At 45.2% G+C, this 14,816-nt stretch overlaps 1 protein-coding gene and 1 long non-coding RNA gene across 3 annotated transcripts in view; one reads left to right on the plus strand and one right to left on the minus strand.

The window, feature by feature from the left end:
- The window catches only part of Stk10 (serine/threonine kinase 10), a 111,482-nt gene that overhangs the window by 10,070 nt on the left and 86,596 nt on the right, over positions 1-14,816 (minus strand). For both annotated transcript variants that reach the window (XM_063230786.1, XM_063230787.1), the window contains 6 exons: positions 9,229-9,321; positions 6,393-6,522; positions 5,271-5,395; positions 3,821-4,009; positions 3,059-3,184; positions 1,562-1,675 (listed from right to left, as the gene is read on the minus strand). In XM_063230786.1, coding sequence (XP_063086856.1) covers positions 1,562-1,675; positions 3,059-3,184; positions 3,821-4,009; positions 5,271-5,395; positions 6,393-6,522; positions 9,229-9,321 — 777 coding nt within the window. The remainder of the gene's footprint in view (positions 1-1,561; positions 1,676-3,058; positions 3,185-3,820; positions 4,010-5,270; positions 5,396-6,392; positions 6,523-9,228; positions 9,322-14,816) is intronic.
- LOC134471611 (uncharacterized) lies at positions 682-5,271 on the plus strand. Its single transcript, XR_010041098.1, has 4 exons — positions 682-1,117; positions 1,692-1,775; positions 1,960-2,090; positions 4,763-5,271. It is a non-coding gene; the product is annotated as an uncharacterized LOC134471611 (long non-coding RNA).

Genomic DNA, 14,816 nt, shown 5'->3' on the forward strand with positions numbered 1-14,816 from the left:
CTGCCTGAATTATAGAGCAAGACCTTGTCTTTAAAAAAAGAAAAAAAAAAAATAGCACACAGGAGCACAGATCTGTGGCAGAAGTGATGAGCTGTGTCTGGGACATGACGCTGGGGCAGGTGGGATCTTTGTTGGGTAGAGGAGTCCAGGAGACTGAATGTGCCAGGCAGGAGGGCAGTCACCATGGCAGGTGGAGACTTGAGGGCATGGCTCGGAGGGTGCAGATGAAGCTGTGAAATGAGTGAGCTCAGGCAGGGACAAAGTCCAAACCACACAGAAGGCTGAGAACAGACTCGGGTCAGATGTCACTGGGTGGGTCAGGAAGCTGCAGGGGGCCTGGCAGCAGGGAAGAAGCCAGCCAAGCTGGCCAGGAGGACAGACAGGACAGGAAGGGCTGCTGGACAGTGTTGGCTTCCATCCAGAGGTCAGGTCAAGCAAGTTGATCTATGAGAGAGCTGCCAGGGTTTTGTTACTGACCTTGCCAGAAGCAGCCACAGTAGACTGAGAAATAAATATGAGGGCAAGAAACTGGGATGGGGAAGGTGAGCTGCTCAGGATGTGTGGCAAAGGAGAAAGGACACAACAATAAAGATGCAACCGCTTGCCCCACCTGCTTGGAACCATGGGTTCAATCTCAGGATGGAAGGAGCCCCGGTTTGTGAATGTGCAGGTCTGATAGGTTCCTGTGTCACTTTCCCAGCTCATCTGCATACAGGTGGAACCTGTGAATATGATCTCCTCTCTGCAAGGCAGGAGGCTACCAGCCGGCCTCCTCTCACATGAGCCTTTTACATGTTTCTTTTCGCTGGCAGCAGGTAAGGAGAATGGAGAGATTGGAAAGCATGAGAAGACCTCAAGACACTGGTGCTGTGTGGAGCAGAGAGGGCCAATGACAAGGAATGTGGATCACTGCAGGGCAGAGAGGGGCTCTGCTGATAGCATAGCCAGCATGGATCTGGATTCTGGGAAATCCTAAATGAGCTTGGAGGTGGTTCTTCTCCAGAGACACTGGACAAGAGTCCAACCTGGCAGCCTCATGAGAGCCTACCAGAGGATGGTAGGAGCCCGCCTGGACTTCTGAGCTATGTCTCTCTCTATTGGATCTCACTTCTAGGAGGTAAGAGAGCACTGCACATGCTAGGAAGGCACTCTCCGCTGAGCTACAGCCTAGCTATGGGTGGCAATTTGTTACATTCAATGGCAAACTCATTTGGGAAGTGATCTCTTTGGTGCTGGGCTCTGACCTCACAGAATAATTTCCTCTAAGAGAAAAGTCCTTGCTGGCCTGGAAAGGAGGCTGATTCCCCTGCACTGCAGGTCCTCTGGGTCCATGAGGCGGCACCCCCGAGTCTGTGAGAACGGCCAAGCAGCAGAGAGGCTGCCACTGCAGTGGGTAGAGCTGCAGTGTTCGGCTACTACTGGTGACGTGGGTGGGGACTATTTTAGGGAGCCACAAACAAAGATCCACCAAAATCAGGGGGAACCTAAAGTGTCCTAGGGAAAAACACGTGGCACAGCTGGATCAGAGCCCACCATCACGTCCCCAGGCCCACGTGGCTACCTTCTTTCGTGGCCGAAGCTTGTCCCTCCACTCCTTCAGGTTCTGGTTATGGCTCTCGTCCAGGGCCTTCAGCTTCTGGGCTTCATGTTCTACCAGGAGGTGACACTTCTCATTCTGGAACAAATTCCAGGCAGAACGGGTGTGAAAATCAGAGGGAAGAGGCACCGAGAACACGCATACTGGAGCCTCAGGGGCACCACCAGTGTGAATGTGGGTATGTGAGGCTTTCCCTTGATGATAACCCCATTTACACACAGCTCTACAGGTGCCCCAAGAAGTGCCTGGAGGGATGTTCTAGAACATTAACAGTAGTAATAGCTGCTGTCTGTGGTGTGGTAATTGCAGTAACTCTGTAACTTACTCTTGGATGCTTTTTCATCATCTGATTGTTTTTTCAGTACTGGGATTTGAACCCAGGGCTTCACACGTGCTGGGCAAGCACTCTACTACTGAGGTATATCCCGACCTGGCAAGGGACGAGGGGCAGGGACATGGAGGAGATCTGCCAAAGCCTACTGTGCTCTCTGAGGTAAGTTACCTGTGTCACACATTTTATCAGGAGTCTTTCATAGGCAGAAGTGGGAAATCTCTGTGCAAAATCGATCTATGAATAAACCAGGGAGAAGTAGCACCCTTTGGGGAATTATTCTGAGTTTCAATTTAAAGGCTTCTGGGAGTTTAGGAACTGGCATGGTTAGGGTTGATATAGCAGCATGGAGGCCTGCAGCCTGCTGTGTATGGTGCTTTACATCATGGTAACCCAAGATGCAAGAATGCAAGAATGTGAGTGGCTTGACTAAATTCACATAGTGGTAAGCTGGGCTTGGTGGTGCACATCAGAAATCTCAGCACTCTGGGAGGCTGAGGCAGGAGGCTTATGAGCTGGTGCCCAGCCTGGGAAACTGAGTGATTAGCAAGACCTTGTCTCAAAATAATTTGGAAAAGGCCTGGGCTATAGTGGAAAAGTGTCAATACCCTATACTGTAGTAGGGTAAAGTCAAATCACACAGTGGCAAACAACAGAGTCTTTGCCTGGTAAGCTCTGATACCTGCAGTATTTCCTGCATGCCCCCTGCTTCTCCAGAAATTGCCAGGTGGGACCACAGCCTGAGCAATTTCCTCAGGCCCACAGAGATGAAGTTGGCCCCATGCCTCAGGCCTGACAATGACTCGCTCCACCACAAGGGGGCTCCAAGTACCAGCTTCAGGCCTTTGGGAAGAAGGAGACTTAAGCTCAGCGTGGTCAGGTACCAGGGAGGAACTCTGAGCCCTGGTTTGCAGCAAACCCAGGAACCTAGAAGCCTGAAGAGGTCAGGGACTTGTGAGAAGCACCTCTGCAAAAGCACGGCTTGGGATGGTGATTTGCCCAATGTGACACCGCCTGAGATCAGTGCAGCAGGGTTGGGTTCAGTTCACTCTGGGCTTGTATGAGAGAGACTCTCTGGCCCTGTGCCCTGACATCCCTGGGGAGACCGAGGCAGTGAAGGAGGCCCATACCTGAAGCTGCTGCAGCTCACTCATGTTGCTCTCGCATTGCGCCACCATGTCCCGCATCTGGTTCTCATGTTTTTGCTGCTGTTGCAGCCGCTCTGACTTCTGCCTCTTCTCCTCCTGCTGTGAGAACTGCACAAGACAGAGGGTGGGTCCCGGGCTGATGGTTGGGGGGCTCATCTTACCTTGCCCTAGGGAAGCCAACAGAGACTGTGCACAGCCCCAGTGCCCAGCACTGCCTCAGGCTATACCCCACTGTTTTGTTTTGTTGTGCTGGGGACTGAACTCAAAGCCTCTTGCATGCTAGGCAAGTACTGTGCAACCATTTACTGAAGTCCGCATTCTGAGCTGACACTCAGGGCCTGTCCTCAAGGTGTCCCCAGATTGGTGGGGACCTGACACTGTAATGTGACATGTGTTAGGACAGGGTGCACAGGAGGTGCCTGTCATAGGTGCCTGGCCACCTACGTGTCCTGGAAGCAGGGCCTTGGTGATGAGAGGAAGGGGTTGACCAGCAGAGGAACCTGCAGTGTGAAAGCACCAGTGTGTGAAGGGGATGCTGTGCGATAATGTCCACATCACAATGCCACAACCCTTCTGTGCTGACCAGGCCTGAATTCACATGGGGCTAATGAAGCAGCTTGCAGAACCCCTCCCAAGGTCTCGTGCTACGTCTTGTATTTTATATTCTCCCAAACTGTACAAGGCTCCGCCAAGCCTGTGTCTGGCCCACCTCTACGTACCCATGGGCACAGGCCCAGCCCCCACCTGCTTGATCTTCTCACGCTGCTCGGAGGCACTGCCCCCTCCATTGATGTGCAGGCTCTTCTTGTACATGGCCATGCGCGTCTTGCCCTCGCTCCTCTGAATCTTAGGCAGCCGTGCCTTTTCCTGCTGCTGCCGCACCTTCAGCTGCTCTATCATGCGCTGGTTGTAGCGCTGCATCTGCTCCCGCTCCTAGGGGGGACACCCAGCAGGGCTGAGGTCAGCTGAGCTCTGGGCACGGGTTGTGGTTAGGGCCCAGGATGCCCAGCACCGCCTGGCTTGAGCTAGTTGACCTCTACTGTTATGAAACACTTCAACCTGCAGCATTTCAATTCATGGAACCAGAAAGCTGTGGTAAGTCAAAGAGTATCTGCTTTGTTAATATTTTAAGTGTCCTCAATGCCTCACCAAACAGATGGTGGCACACCATTCTTAGGCAACATCTGAAAGCAAAACATATCCCAGCAGGGGTGGTTCATCATCATTGATAGCGCTGTAAATTTTTGCTTTATAAAGTTTCTTTTTTTTCAATGCTGAGAGTCAAAACCAGAGCACTCATAGGTGAGTGCTCTACCACTGAGCTCTGTCCTCACCCTCTGTCAAAAAAGCCTTCATAGGGGCTAGGGGTTTAGCTCAGCAGCATAAGCACCTGCCTTGCAAGCAGGCGGTCGTGAGTTCGATCCCCGGTACCGATAAAAATGAAAAAGACAAAAAAAAAAAGCCTTCATGTCTCAGCAGCTGGGGGGAGGTTGAAGCAGGAGGATTTCAAATTCAAGTCCTACCTGGGCAACTTAGCAAGACCCTGTCTCAAAAAACAAAAAGAAAAAGAACTGGGGCTGCAGCTCCAGTACCACGCATAAACACAAAAGCCTTGATGAATTTGAATTGTTTTCTTCGCCCTAACACCTGTATTTTCAAACTCCACATGGGCACCTCTTCTTTCAGGGAGCCTCCCATGACGTCCCCATCAAGCTGAGCACCCTGTTCTGAGCTTCCCCAGTCCTGTGCTGACTTCTGTCACTGCATTTATTAAAGAACTGGGATCTCCTACAGCTGCTGTGTGTGCATCTTTAGCTCATCTGTCACAGCTTACTATGGGAAATGACCAGAGACCAATTAGCACAGATGTACAGGTGCTGTGGCATACAGAGCAGGGGCCCTCGCCAGGTCTGGTAGCTCCGGGAAGGCTTCCCAGCACAGCTGGTATTGAAGGGGAGCCTAAAAGTACTCTGAAGCAATGCCTGGGGAAGAGAGCTAAAGAAAAACAGCGGAGAGGGAGGACAAAAGGTGTGGGAAAGGTACACAGTACAGCTGTCAGGGTCAGCGAGGGAGCCTGCTCCTGCCCATCTGCTCCCTTACTGGTTCCCCAGGTCCCCAGAGAACCATCTGGGCCTTAGAACTGGTACCCAAGAGACACATGATCACAGTGGCCTCACACGGGCCAGAGCCTCACCTTCTCATGCTTGCGAAGCAGCTCGTGCCGCTGCAGGAAGTACTGGTCTTTGAGCTGCTGCTTCGCCAGCTGGTGCCTCTCCTGCAGCTGGTGCTCCTCCATCTCCCACAGGGTGGCCTCCCGCTCTGCAGAGGGAGGACATGCCACTCGCCTGGTGAGGTGTGACCAGGCCTGGAGACCTGACTCCAGACCAGGTCTCATCACTGTGGCTGATAACAACCTGTGCGCTATCTCATTAGATCACGCTGCTCTGAGTCCTAGAACTTACTTTAAGCCTAAGAGATACCAGCTCCCAGCCTCATGGGGAAAGCAAGAAACAGTCTGAGATTTGAGGCAGATCATCAAGAAAACGTCTTCAGATCTCTGCTACCACCTCTGCCAAATGGGCATCATTATACCATGGTGGGAAGAAACATCACTGGGAGGTAGGGGCAAACAGGAAGGGCTCAGATGGAGACCCTGTGAAGGGTAAAAAATGCACTATCGGGGAGGAAATAGACCCTGGGCTCCAGGGCCCTGACCTTAGACGTCTCAGTTCCTAAAAGTATAAAAAATACATTTCCGTTGATTACAAACCACCTAGTCTATGGTATTTTATTAGAGCTTCCTGACCAGACTAAAGTCACTCAACCAAAGAGTAATTCTCCAAGACTTGGTTTCCTCCTGGATAAAAACTGGGATAATGATAGGACCAGTTTCATACAACTTGGGGTAATAAGAGGACCTGTCTCATAGGAGTAGGGTGAGGATTCTGTGAGATCAAGGTGTAAAACGTGATTAGCACCTGGCCTGGCAGAGCAGGCGCTCCACACGTGGCAGCCTTCGGGTGGGGCTCTCAATGCTGTCTCTGCCACCCAGTGTCCCCACTCACGTGTTTACAATTTCCATCCATGCTATTGCTCTCCTTTTCTCCTCTTGACTTGTGGAATAATGTCAAAGAGTGTGGGTGGTAAGGGTATTCTTGCATTGTTCCTGACTTCAGTAAAGTGTTGTCTCTGGATTCACCATGAAGGGTAAGTCTAGTCTCCAGGATGGAAAAGCCCCAGGAGATGGTCCCTCCCCTCCCCACTTCCCATTCACAGTGGTCCTAGGCCAAGATGGCGCCATCCACTTGGGCCTCACCTCGAAGGAGCTCCTGCTTCTTACTGAGACACTCGCGCTCCTTGTCACAGATCTCCCGCCTGTTTTCTGCCGTGAGCCTCTTCATGGCCAGCTCCAGATCCTCTTTCTGCTTAGCTACAAAGTCCCGGTCCTGTGAGGAGGGAAGAGGACCAGAGTTAGCTGTGAGACTGTTACAGGACAAAGGTCACCATGACCAGAGAAGAAAATTTAAGTTCAAGTCCCAGCATCACAAAAAATAATTTAAAAATTAAAAGATCTTTCCATGTTATATGTAATCTGTTAAATGTTTTTCAGTGACTAAAAATATTTCATAGTAGGGATAGACTCTTACTTCTCTAAGAAATAATCCTGCCTGCCTCAGGATTTCTAGAAAATCCAAGCTAAAGGGTGTGCAAAGGTTTGAGGATCTTGATATAACTGCTGGATTGGTTTCCCACAGGGCCATGTAGTCTGTCTCCCTCTCTCTCTCTCTCTGAACAGATGAGAGACTGTTGATCTAACCTTTAACTAGTCCTATGTTTAAAAAGATAACTTTAAAAAAATTGGTATTGGGGCTGGGGATTTAGCTCAGCAGCCTAAGAGCCTGCCTGGCAAATGCAAAGTCATGAGTTCAATCCCTGGTACAAAAAAAAAAAAAAGGTATTGTAAAAAAAAAAAAAATTTGGTATTGTAAAAAAAAAAAAAATTTGATATTGTGTGAATTTAACAAGTACAGCGTGACCTTTCAATATGCCTTGTGTAATGACCAGGCTAAGGTAATTGGCATATCCATCATTTCAAAAGTGTATCATTTCTTGGGAATACCACATTCAAAATTCTCTAAAAGTCAGTAACAAATGCTGCCAAGGCTGTAACGAAAAAGCAACCTTCTTTCATTGGTGATGGGAATGTGAACTAGTACAACCATTATGGAAATCAGTCTGGAGATTCCTCAACTAAAAATAGAAATTCCATTTGACTCAGCTTTCCAAAAGAGTGACAGATACCATATTACAGTGACACATGCATACCAGTTGGGGTTCTTTTTTTTTTTTTTTTTTTTTTTTTTGTTTGAGACAAGATCTTGTTATATATAGTTCAGACTGGCCGTGAACTTCAGCAATCCTTCTGCCTCCGCCTCCCAAGTGCTGCACTTACAGGCTTGTGCTGCCACACCCAGCTACATGCATACCAACTGTATGACACCACAACTATTTTTTTTTCTGAGACAAGGTCCACTTCAGGCTGTCCTCAAACTCACAGTGATTCTCTTGCCTCAGCCTCCCAAATGAGAAATTACAGGCATGTGCCACCACACCAGGCAGCAGAATTCCTACTAGCTAATTCTTAGAATCACCCGATATTTCCATTAACAGATGAATGGGTAAAGGAAATGTGGTATTTATACATAATGGAACACTCCTAGTCTATAAAGAGGGACACGGTTCAGACATTTGTAGGAAAATGGATAGAATTTAAAAACTTATGTAAAATAAATCAGATATACAAGATTAAATATGGGCATGGTTTCATATAGTAAGTCCAAATGAAGAAAATAAAGACTGATCAAAGGGAACAGGAAGTTAGATATTTTGCAAATGGGAAGGGGAGCAAGAGATGGGGGCCACGGAAAGAACTGAGGTATGAGGGGCTGGGGATTTAGCACAGCGGCATAAGCGCCTGCCTTGCAAGCAGGCAGTCGTGAGTTCGATCCCTGGTACCAATAAAAAGGAAAAAAGACCAAAAAAAAAAAAAAAAAAAAAAAAGAATTGAGTATGTATGTACGTGCATCAGCTGCACAAAACGAAATGGGAGGGGAAGGAAATAAAAAGAATTAAGATATGTTAAGTACATGTACCTACTCTGTAACACAAATGCAAACACGGACTAATAAAAATTCTCTTCTAACTACAGTGAAATATATAATTCATGAGTATCGACTATAACCACTGCCCCTCCTATGCAATAAAACAGTTTATTCCTCCTATCTCACTGCACCCACTGACCAACCTCACCCCATTTCCTCTTGCTCCCTCCCCTTTGTGCTTTCCAACTTGAGTTAAGGGACAGCTTGGCGGGGGCAGCGACGGGGGGGGGCGCATCCTGGAACAAATAGGAAGCCTGGAGTCATAGCAGGCTCGAGGCTGGACCCTATCAACTCTCCAGCATCACCTCTCTGAGCCACAAATGCTTAAACAGCCCTGACATGAAGCATCTGTAAATGTGGACTAATATCCCCTGTGTTTGGGGCCAGAGAAGCAGAATGTGCAGACACCAGAGTAGGAGAAATGAAACCACTGAGGCAAAGGATGAACTGGAGGCTGCAGCAGAGGTCAGCGGGGAGGTGGAGAGGCTGGAGGAGGCAAGGCCCAGTGAGCATGGTGCAGGGTGGCTAATCCTAGGACAGAGGGCTGCTACTGGGGGTGTAAGGCACAGAGCAGGGAGGCGAAGGTAGCGCGATGGGATCTGGAGTTTGTGTTGTTTGCACTCAGTGGCCGGAGAGCAGGAGCTATGTGGGAGCCACGGAGGAAGCAGAGAGGCCACTGCAGCAAAGGCTGGGGTGTCGAGGTGATGCTGGATAGGAGATGGGTCTGTCTCCCCACCCTCACACACATTTCAGGAAGTGACAAACTGGAGGGAAAGGCGTCAGGAAGACCAGCTTTCTAGCCTACCAACAGGGAAGAGGGTGCTCAAAACACAAGGCCAGGCCCAGGTCTGGGAGGAGGATTTCTAGCCTCCAAAGGACATCAAGTAGCAGGTGGCTGTACTGGGCTGGTGGACAAGATGGGACACACAAACAAGATGGTCCTGAAGCAAGCCAGGAGGGCCAAGGACATGAGCCAGGGCCAGGACTCACAAGAATCTGCTTCTTCTGTGTGTGCTCCTCCATCTTCTGCTTCATGCTCTCCTTCCGCTGCTGCCGGGGAAGCTTCTCAACCTCGCTCTTCACCTGGCCCAGAGACAACAGACGGCAGCAAAGTCAGGACCTTCCTCACGCTGGCCAAATCTGCACCACCGCCAGGACTCCAGGGCTAAGGAGAGGAAGGCAAGGCCTTCTCACTGCTCACCAAGCCCTGCCCCGGCTCACCTACTCCCATCTGCTGTGATTCCCCTTTTAGACTCCTCTGTGCTACATGGGATTATTTCTGGCTTCCTGGTTTCCATACCCATTCTGGTACCAGCGCCTCAGTTTCCCTTAGGGCAGTTTTTCTGTCTTTTACAAAAATTACTGTCCCACCAGAAGCCTTTTAGACAATTCTTTCTAATCATTCTTGCCTTATAAAACATTAATCTCACAGATATGTGGTTGGCATCCAAGATATCTAATACCAATATCAATATGGAAACACCTAACATTATTCTCCTTCAATGAGAGCACCATCATCCCAGCTGAGAATACCTAACTGCATAATTCAGCTTTCTCTTTCTCACCCTTTCTCTCTCAGACACACACACACAAATATATACCTAAACCAAACAATGAATTCGGGTGGGATACTAAAACTATTCAAATACTCCAAAAGAAGAAAAAGGGGAAACAGAAAAACAAAAGCCAGAGAGGACAGAGGAAAAATAATAATTTCATTAAATGTAAACAGCATAAACATTACTTTTAAAAGACAGAGATTTGCAGATTGGAGTTTTAAAAAAGCAAAGCGCAACAATATGCTGTCAGGTACAGGTGGGGACAGGCCCCATCTGCTCTAGGGTGGGCCCAAGATCTGGGCTTGCAAAGCACCGCAGTCCACAGGCCCACAGTGCACGTGACCCTTGTAGAAATAGTGAAAGTTTCAGGAGATTTGCCGGAACAGCTAAACTGGAAGATGTAGCCCAAGTTAAGAGCCACCTTATCCTCTGGATCCCTCTGCTGACATAGTATTGATGCAGTCCAGCAATGCCTTTTTCTTTCTTTCCTGCCTCTGCAATAGCTCCAGACCCACACAGCAGTACAACAGAAAAAGGCAAGTAAAACTGTAAGAAACCTTACGCTTCTGGCCAGAGAACCAGCAACCGGGGACTAAGCACCCCAGAGGACATGGGATGCATCTCGAAGAGATGCAAGTGAAGGGAAATCTTTATTCTGTGTATGATGCCACACAGCTCTCAGAGTCAGCCCTGAGCCACATATGAGACAGAGCCAAGGCAACACAGCAAAGACTTTTGATTGTTTTTATCTCTAGTAATAGAGATCAAACCCAGGAGTGCTCTATTCCCTGAGCTATTTTCCCAGGTCTTTTTGTTTTTTATTTTGTTTGTTTGTTTGTCTTTTTGAGACAGGGTCTCCCTATGCAGTTCAGGCTGGCCTTGAGCTCACTTTGTAGCTTAGGCTGATCTCGAACTTGCAACAGTCCTGAGTTCTGGGATTATAGGCATGAGCCACCACACCCAGCCTTGTTTTTTATTTTGAGACAAGGTCTTGATAAATTGCATAGGCAGGACTCAAATTTGTAATCCTCCTGCCACAGCCTCCCTCATTGCTCAGTTACAGGCATGTGCCACCACGCCCAGTATAGGCTTTGGTAAACTAAGGTAGAAATACCACTCATAGGGGCTGGGGATTTAGCTCAGTGGCTCAGGTGCTTGCATGGTAAGCACGAGGTCATGAGTTCAACCCCTGGTACAAAAAAAGAGAAGAAGAAGAAGAAATACCACTCTAGAAGGTTTTACCTCATCTGACCCTAATAAGGCTGGTTGCTTGCTAAATCAAAAAGAATTTTATATGGCTCTAAAGCTTCTTAATTTGAAGCCTTATAATATAAACTCTAAATAGATAGTTATATCTACTATATAGCTATAATATTATATCATATCCATTATATAGCTATATTTATTATATATAAATATTAAATTATTAAATATAAATATAATATAGCTATATTTATTATAGCTATATAATAGATATGATATAATAGATGTAGTAATATGTAATAGATATATATATTATAATCCCCTGGAACAACCACTGCAGCAAACATGCTTATATATACTTTAACCTAAAAATATTCAAATATTCCAAAGAAGCAATGTGAAAAGAGGAATAAAATCCAGAGAAGACAAACAGAAAACAGTAGTTTGATTACATGTAAATCATAACCACTCGATTAAAAGACAAAGATTTACAGATGGGATTAAGAAGTTGAAGTCTTAAGGGGCTGGGGATTTAGTTCAGCGGCATAAGCGCCTGCCTTGCAAGCAGGCAGTCGTGAGTTCCATCCCTGGTACCAATAAAAACGAAAAAGACAAAAAAAAAAAAAAAAAAAAAAAAAAAAGTTGAAGTCTTAATAATAAGCTGTCAACAAAAAACCTATGTATGTAGGCAAGTTAAATTAAAAGGATGAGAAAATATATTCTTTGTTTTGTTTTGTTTTTTGAGGCGAGGTCTCACTATACAGTTCAAGCTGGACTTGAGCTCACTTTGTAGCTCAGGCTGGTCTTGAAACTTGCAACAATGCTCCTGCCTCAGCCTCCTAAGTGCTGGGATTACAGGCATACACCACCACATCTGTGCAAAGATGTTATAGTTTTACTGAAATAACTTCAAAAACATGAAACAGAAACTAATAAAAAAATTTTTAAATAGATTATTTTGTTTCTTTGACACAGGGTCTTGCTGTGTAGTTCAGGCTAGCCTTGAACTCACTATGTAGTCCAGGCTTTCCTTAAACTTAAAATAATCTTGTCTTGGCCTCTGAAGTACTAGAATTACAGGCATGTACCACCATGCCCAGCTCTAATAAATCCATAATTATAGCAGAAGATAATAGCACTCCTTCCTTAGTAAGCAAACAGAATGAGTGGATGAAAAGCTAGCAAGTCTGCTGAAGACCTGAACAATACTCTCAGTCAAAAACCTGTCTGAATTTCTAGAGCACTCTACCCAACGGGCAGAATAGGTATCCCTTTCAAGTACACATAAGATGTTATTAACATAGATCACGGCATGAGCCATAAAATAAACCTTAATAAATTTTAAAAGATAGAAATATTAAAAAATATTACTTGACCATAATAAAATTAAATTAGAAGTAAAAAACAGTAAGATATGAAAATCTCAAAAAATTTTTAAACAATGAATTTCTAAATAAACCATGGATCAAAAAGAAAGTTCCAAAGTATATAAGAAATAGTATGAACTGAATAAAAATACAAGTTCAACACATCAAAATTTGTAGGATGAGCTGAATGTGGACCAACCATGTAGTTCTTGCCTAGCATCCTTGAGGCCCTAGGTACAAGTCCTAGTATCAAAAGAAACAAAAGCAATTTAAACCCAAGTCAAATATAAAAACAGAAGTCAGTAACACTAAAAAGAGAAAATCAGTAGAGAAAATCAATGAAACCAAAAGCTGCTTCTTAGAAAGGGTCAATAAAATTAAATCTTTACTCAGCTCAACACAAAAGGAAGAATGCAGAGGAAGAGACAACACCATAGGCTACCAAAATGATGCATGAAACAGAGGACATCACTACAGAGCCTATTGGGATTAAAAATGACACTAAATACTGTGAACATTTAATGCAAATAAACTCATATAGAAATAAACAAAAGTCTTTGAAAAACAGAAATGATCAAAGCTTCCGCAAGAAGAAACAGATAACTAAAACTAGACAGAAATTACAAGAAAGCCATAGACGAATCTCCTTCTTGAATATAGATTCAAACTCTTCCAGGGCTGCAGCTGTAGCTCAGTAACAGGGCATTTGCTCAGCATACATGAAGTCTTCAATTCCCGGTATTAGGAAAAAAATCCTTTCCCAAATATTAGCAAATCATCCAGGCATGGTGGCAACTCCTGCTATCCAGCACTTGGAAGGCTGAGACAGGAGGATCACAGTGAGTTCAAGGCCAGCCTCAGCTACATAGTGAGTTTAAGGTTATCCTGAACTGCTTAGTAACACACTGTGTCCAAAAAAAAATCCCCAGGAACCTCTACACACACACAGGATGCTACATGAATTTAGCTCAGGTTTCAGAATACAAAGTCAATATATGAACATTAGTTTATTTCTATACTCTAGTAAGAAACTAAATTTGTATTTTTTTAAAAAAGTACTTTGTAAAATAACAGTATCATTCTATTATTGTGCAAAAAATAACAAATGTAATTCTATAAACTCTATGACAGTAAAGTGAATCTAAAAAACCCTAAAAGAAGATCTCATAAAAACACTAAAAAGAAAACATACAGTATGTTCATGGATAAGAAGACAACTCTGCTCCAGTGGCTCATAGATCTGACTCCATTTCTATCAGAATCCAGCAGACATTTTCATAGACATTAACAAACCTCTGCTATGATTTATATAAAATGACAAAGGAGCCAGAGTCACCAAAACAATTTTGAAGTAGAGCAAAGTTAAAGGCGTCTCACTACGTGATTTCAAAGCTTACCTTAAACCTACAGTTATCAAGACATTGCAGCATCAGTGAGGGACAAAAAACTGATCCGTCAAACAGCACAGAGTTCAAACACTGACCCCACCCATATGGTAAAGCGATTTTCCATAAAGACACAAAGGCAACACAGTAAAGAAGGACTATCCTCTGCAGTAAATGACTCAGTATCCACAGACAACAACAGTGAGCCTCCCCTTATCTCTCACACCTAGAAAATTAACTCAAAATGAATCATGTATCTACATGTAAAACCTAAAATTGTAAAAACCTCTAAAAGACTTCACCTTGGGTTAGGTAATGATTTCTTAAGACATACCACCAAAGAAATAAATGCTCAACTGGAATTTACTAAAGTTAAGTACCTCTGCTATATGTGAGATACTATTAGAATTATAAGACAAGCTACAGACTGAGAACAGATATTGGCAAAATACTATCTGACAAAGTACCTGTAATACCACCACCACCACCACAAAAACCCAACAGAAACCACTATCAGAATTCAGTAATGAGAAAGCAAACCTCCCAGTTAAATAGGCAAAATATCTGAATAGATACTTTGAAAAATGACATAAGGGTAGCTAGTAGGCAAGTGAAGATATTCCATGCAATTAGTCATTCATGAAATGCAAACAAAAACCACAATGAGACATCACTTCACGGATCAGAATGGCTACAGTAAAGACTGGTGCCGGAGTTGTCACTCGGTGATACAGCATTTGCCCAGCATGTACGAGGCCCTGGGTTCCATCCCCAGCACCACAGAAATAAACAACAGTGCTGAGCATTCTGAGACTCTAGAGCAACTGGAACTCTCACATGTGACTATGTACAATGACTCAGAGCTTCGGTTTAAGATCGGCAGTCTCTCATAAAGTTAGGAATGTACTTAACCATCTGACCCCAAGTCCCACCAGATTTCTTCATCTTCTTTCTTCTCTTCCAATTTTTGAATTTTTGGGGGTGTCTTATATTTATGATCTGAATCCTTTCCTGTGTTGTCTGGTTTGATTGGACCTGGATCAGGGTCACTCATCCTTAGCACT

Source organism: Cavia porcellus, unplaced genomic scaffold, assembly GCF_034190915.1.
Source record: "Cavia porcellus strain 051 isolate PalLab524CR breed Dunkin Hartley unplaced genomic scaffold, mCavPor4.1 scaffold_19, whole genome shotgun sequence".
Taxonomy (NCBI): Eukaryota; Metazoa; Chordata; class Mammalia; order Rodentia; family Caviidae; genus Cavia; species Cavia porcellus.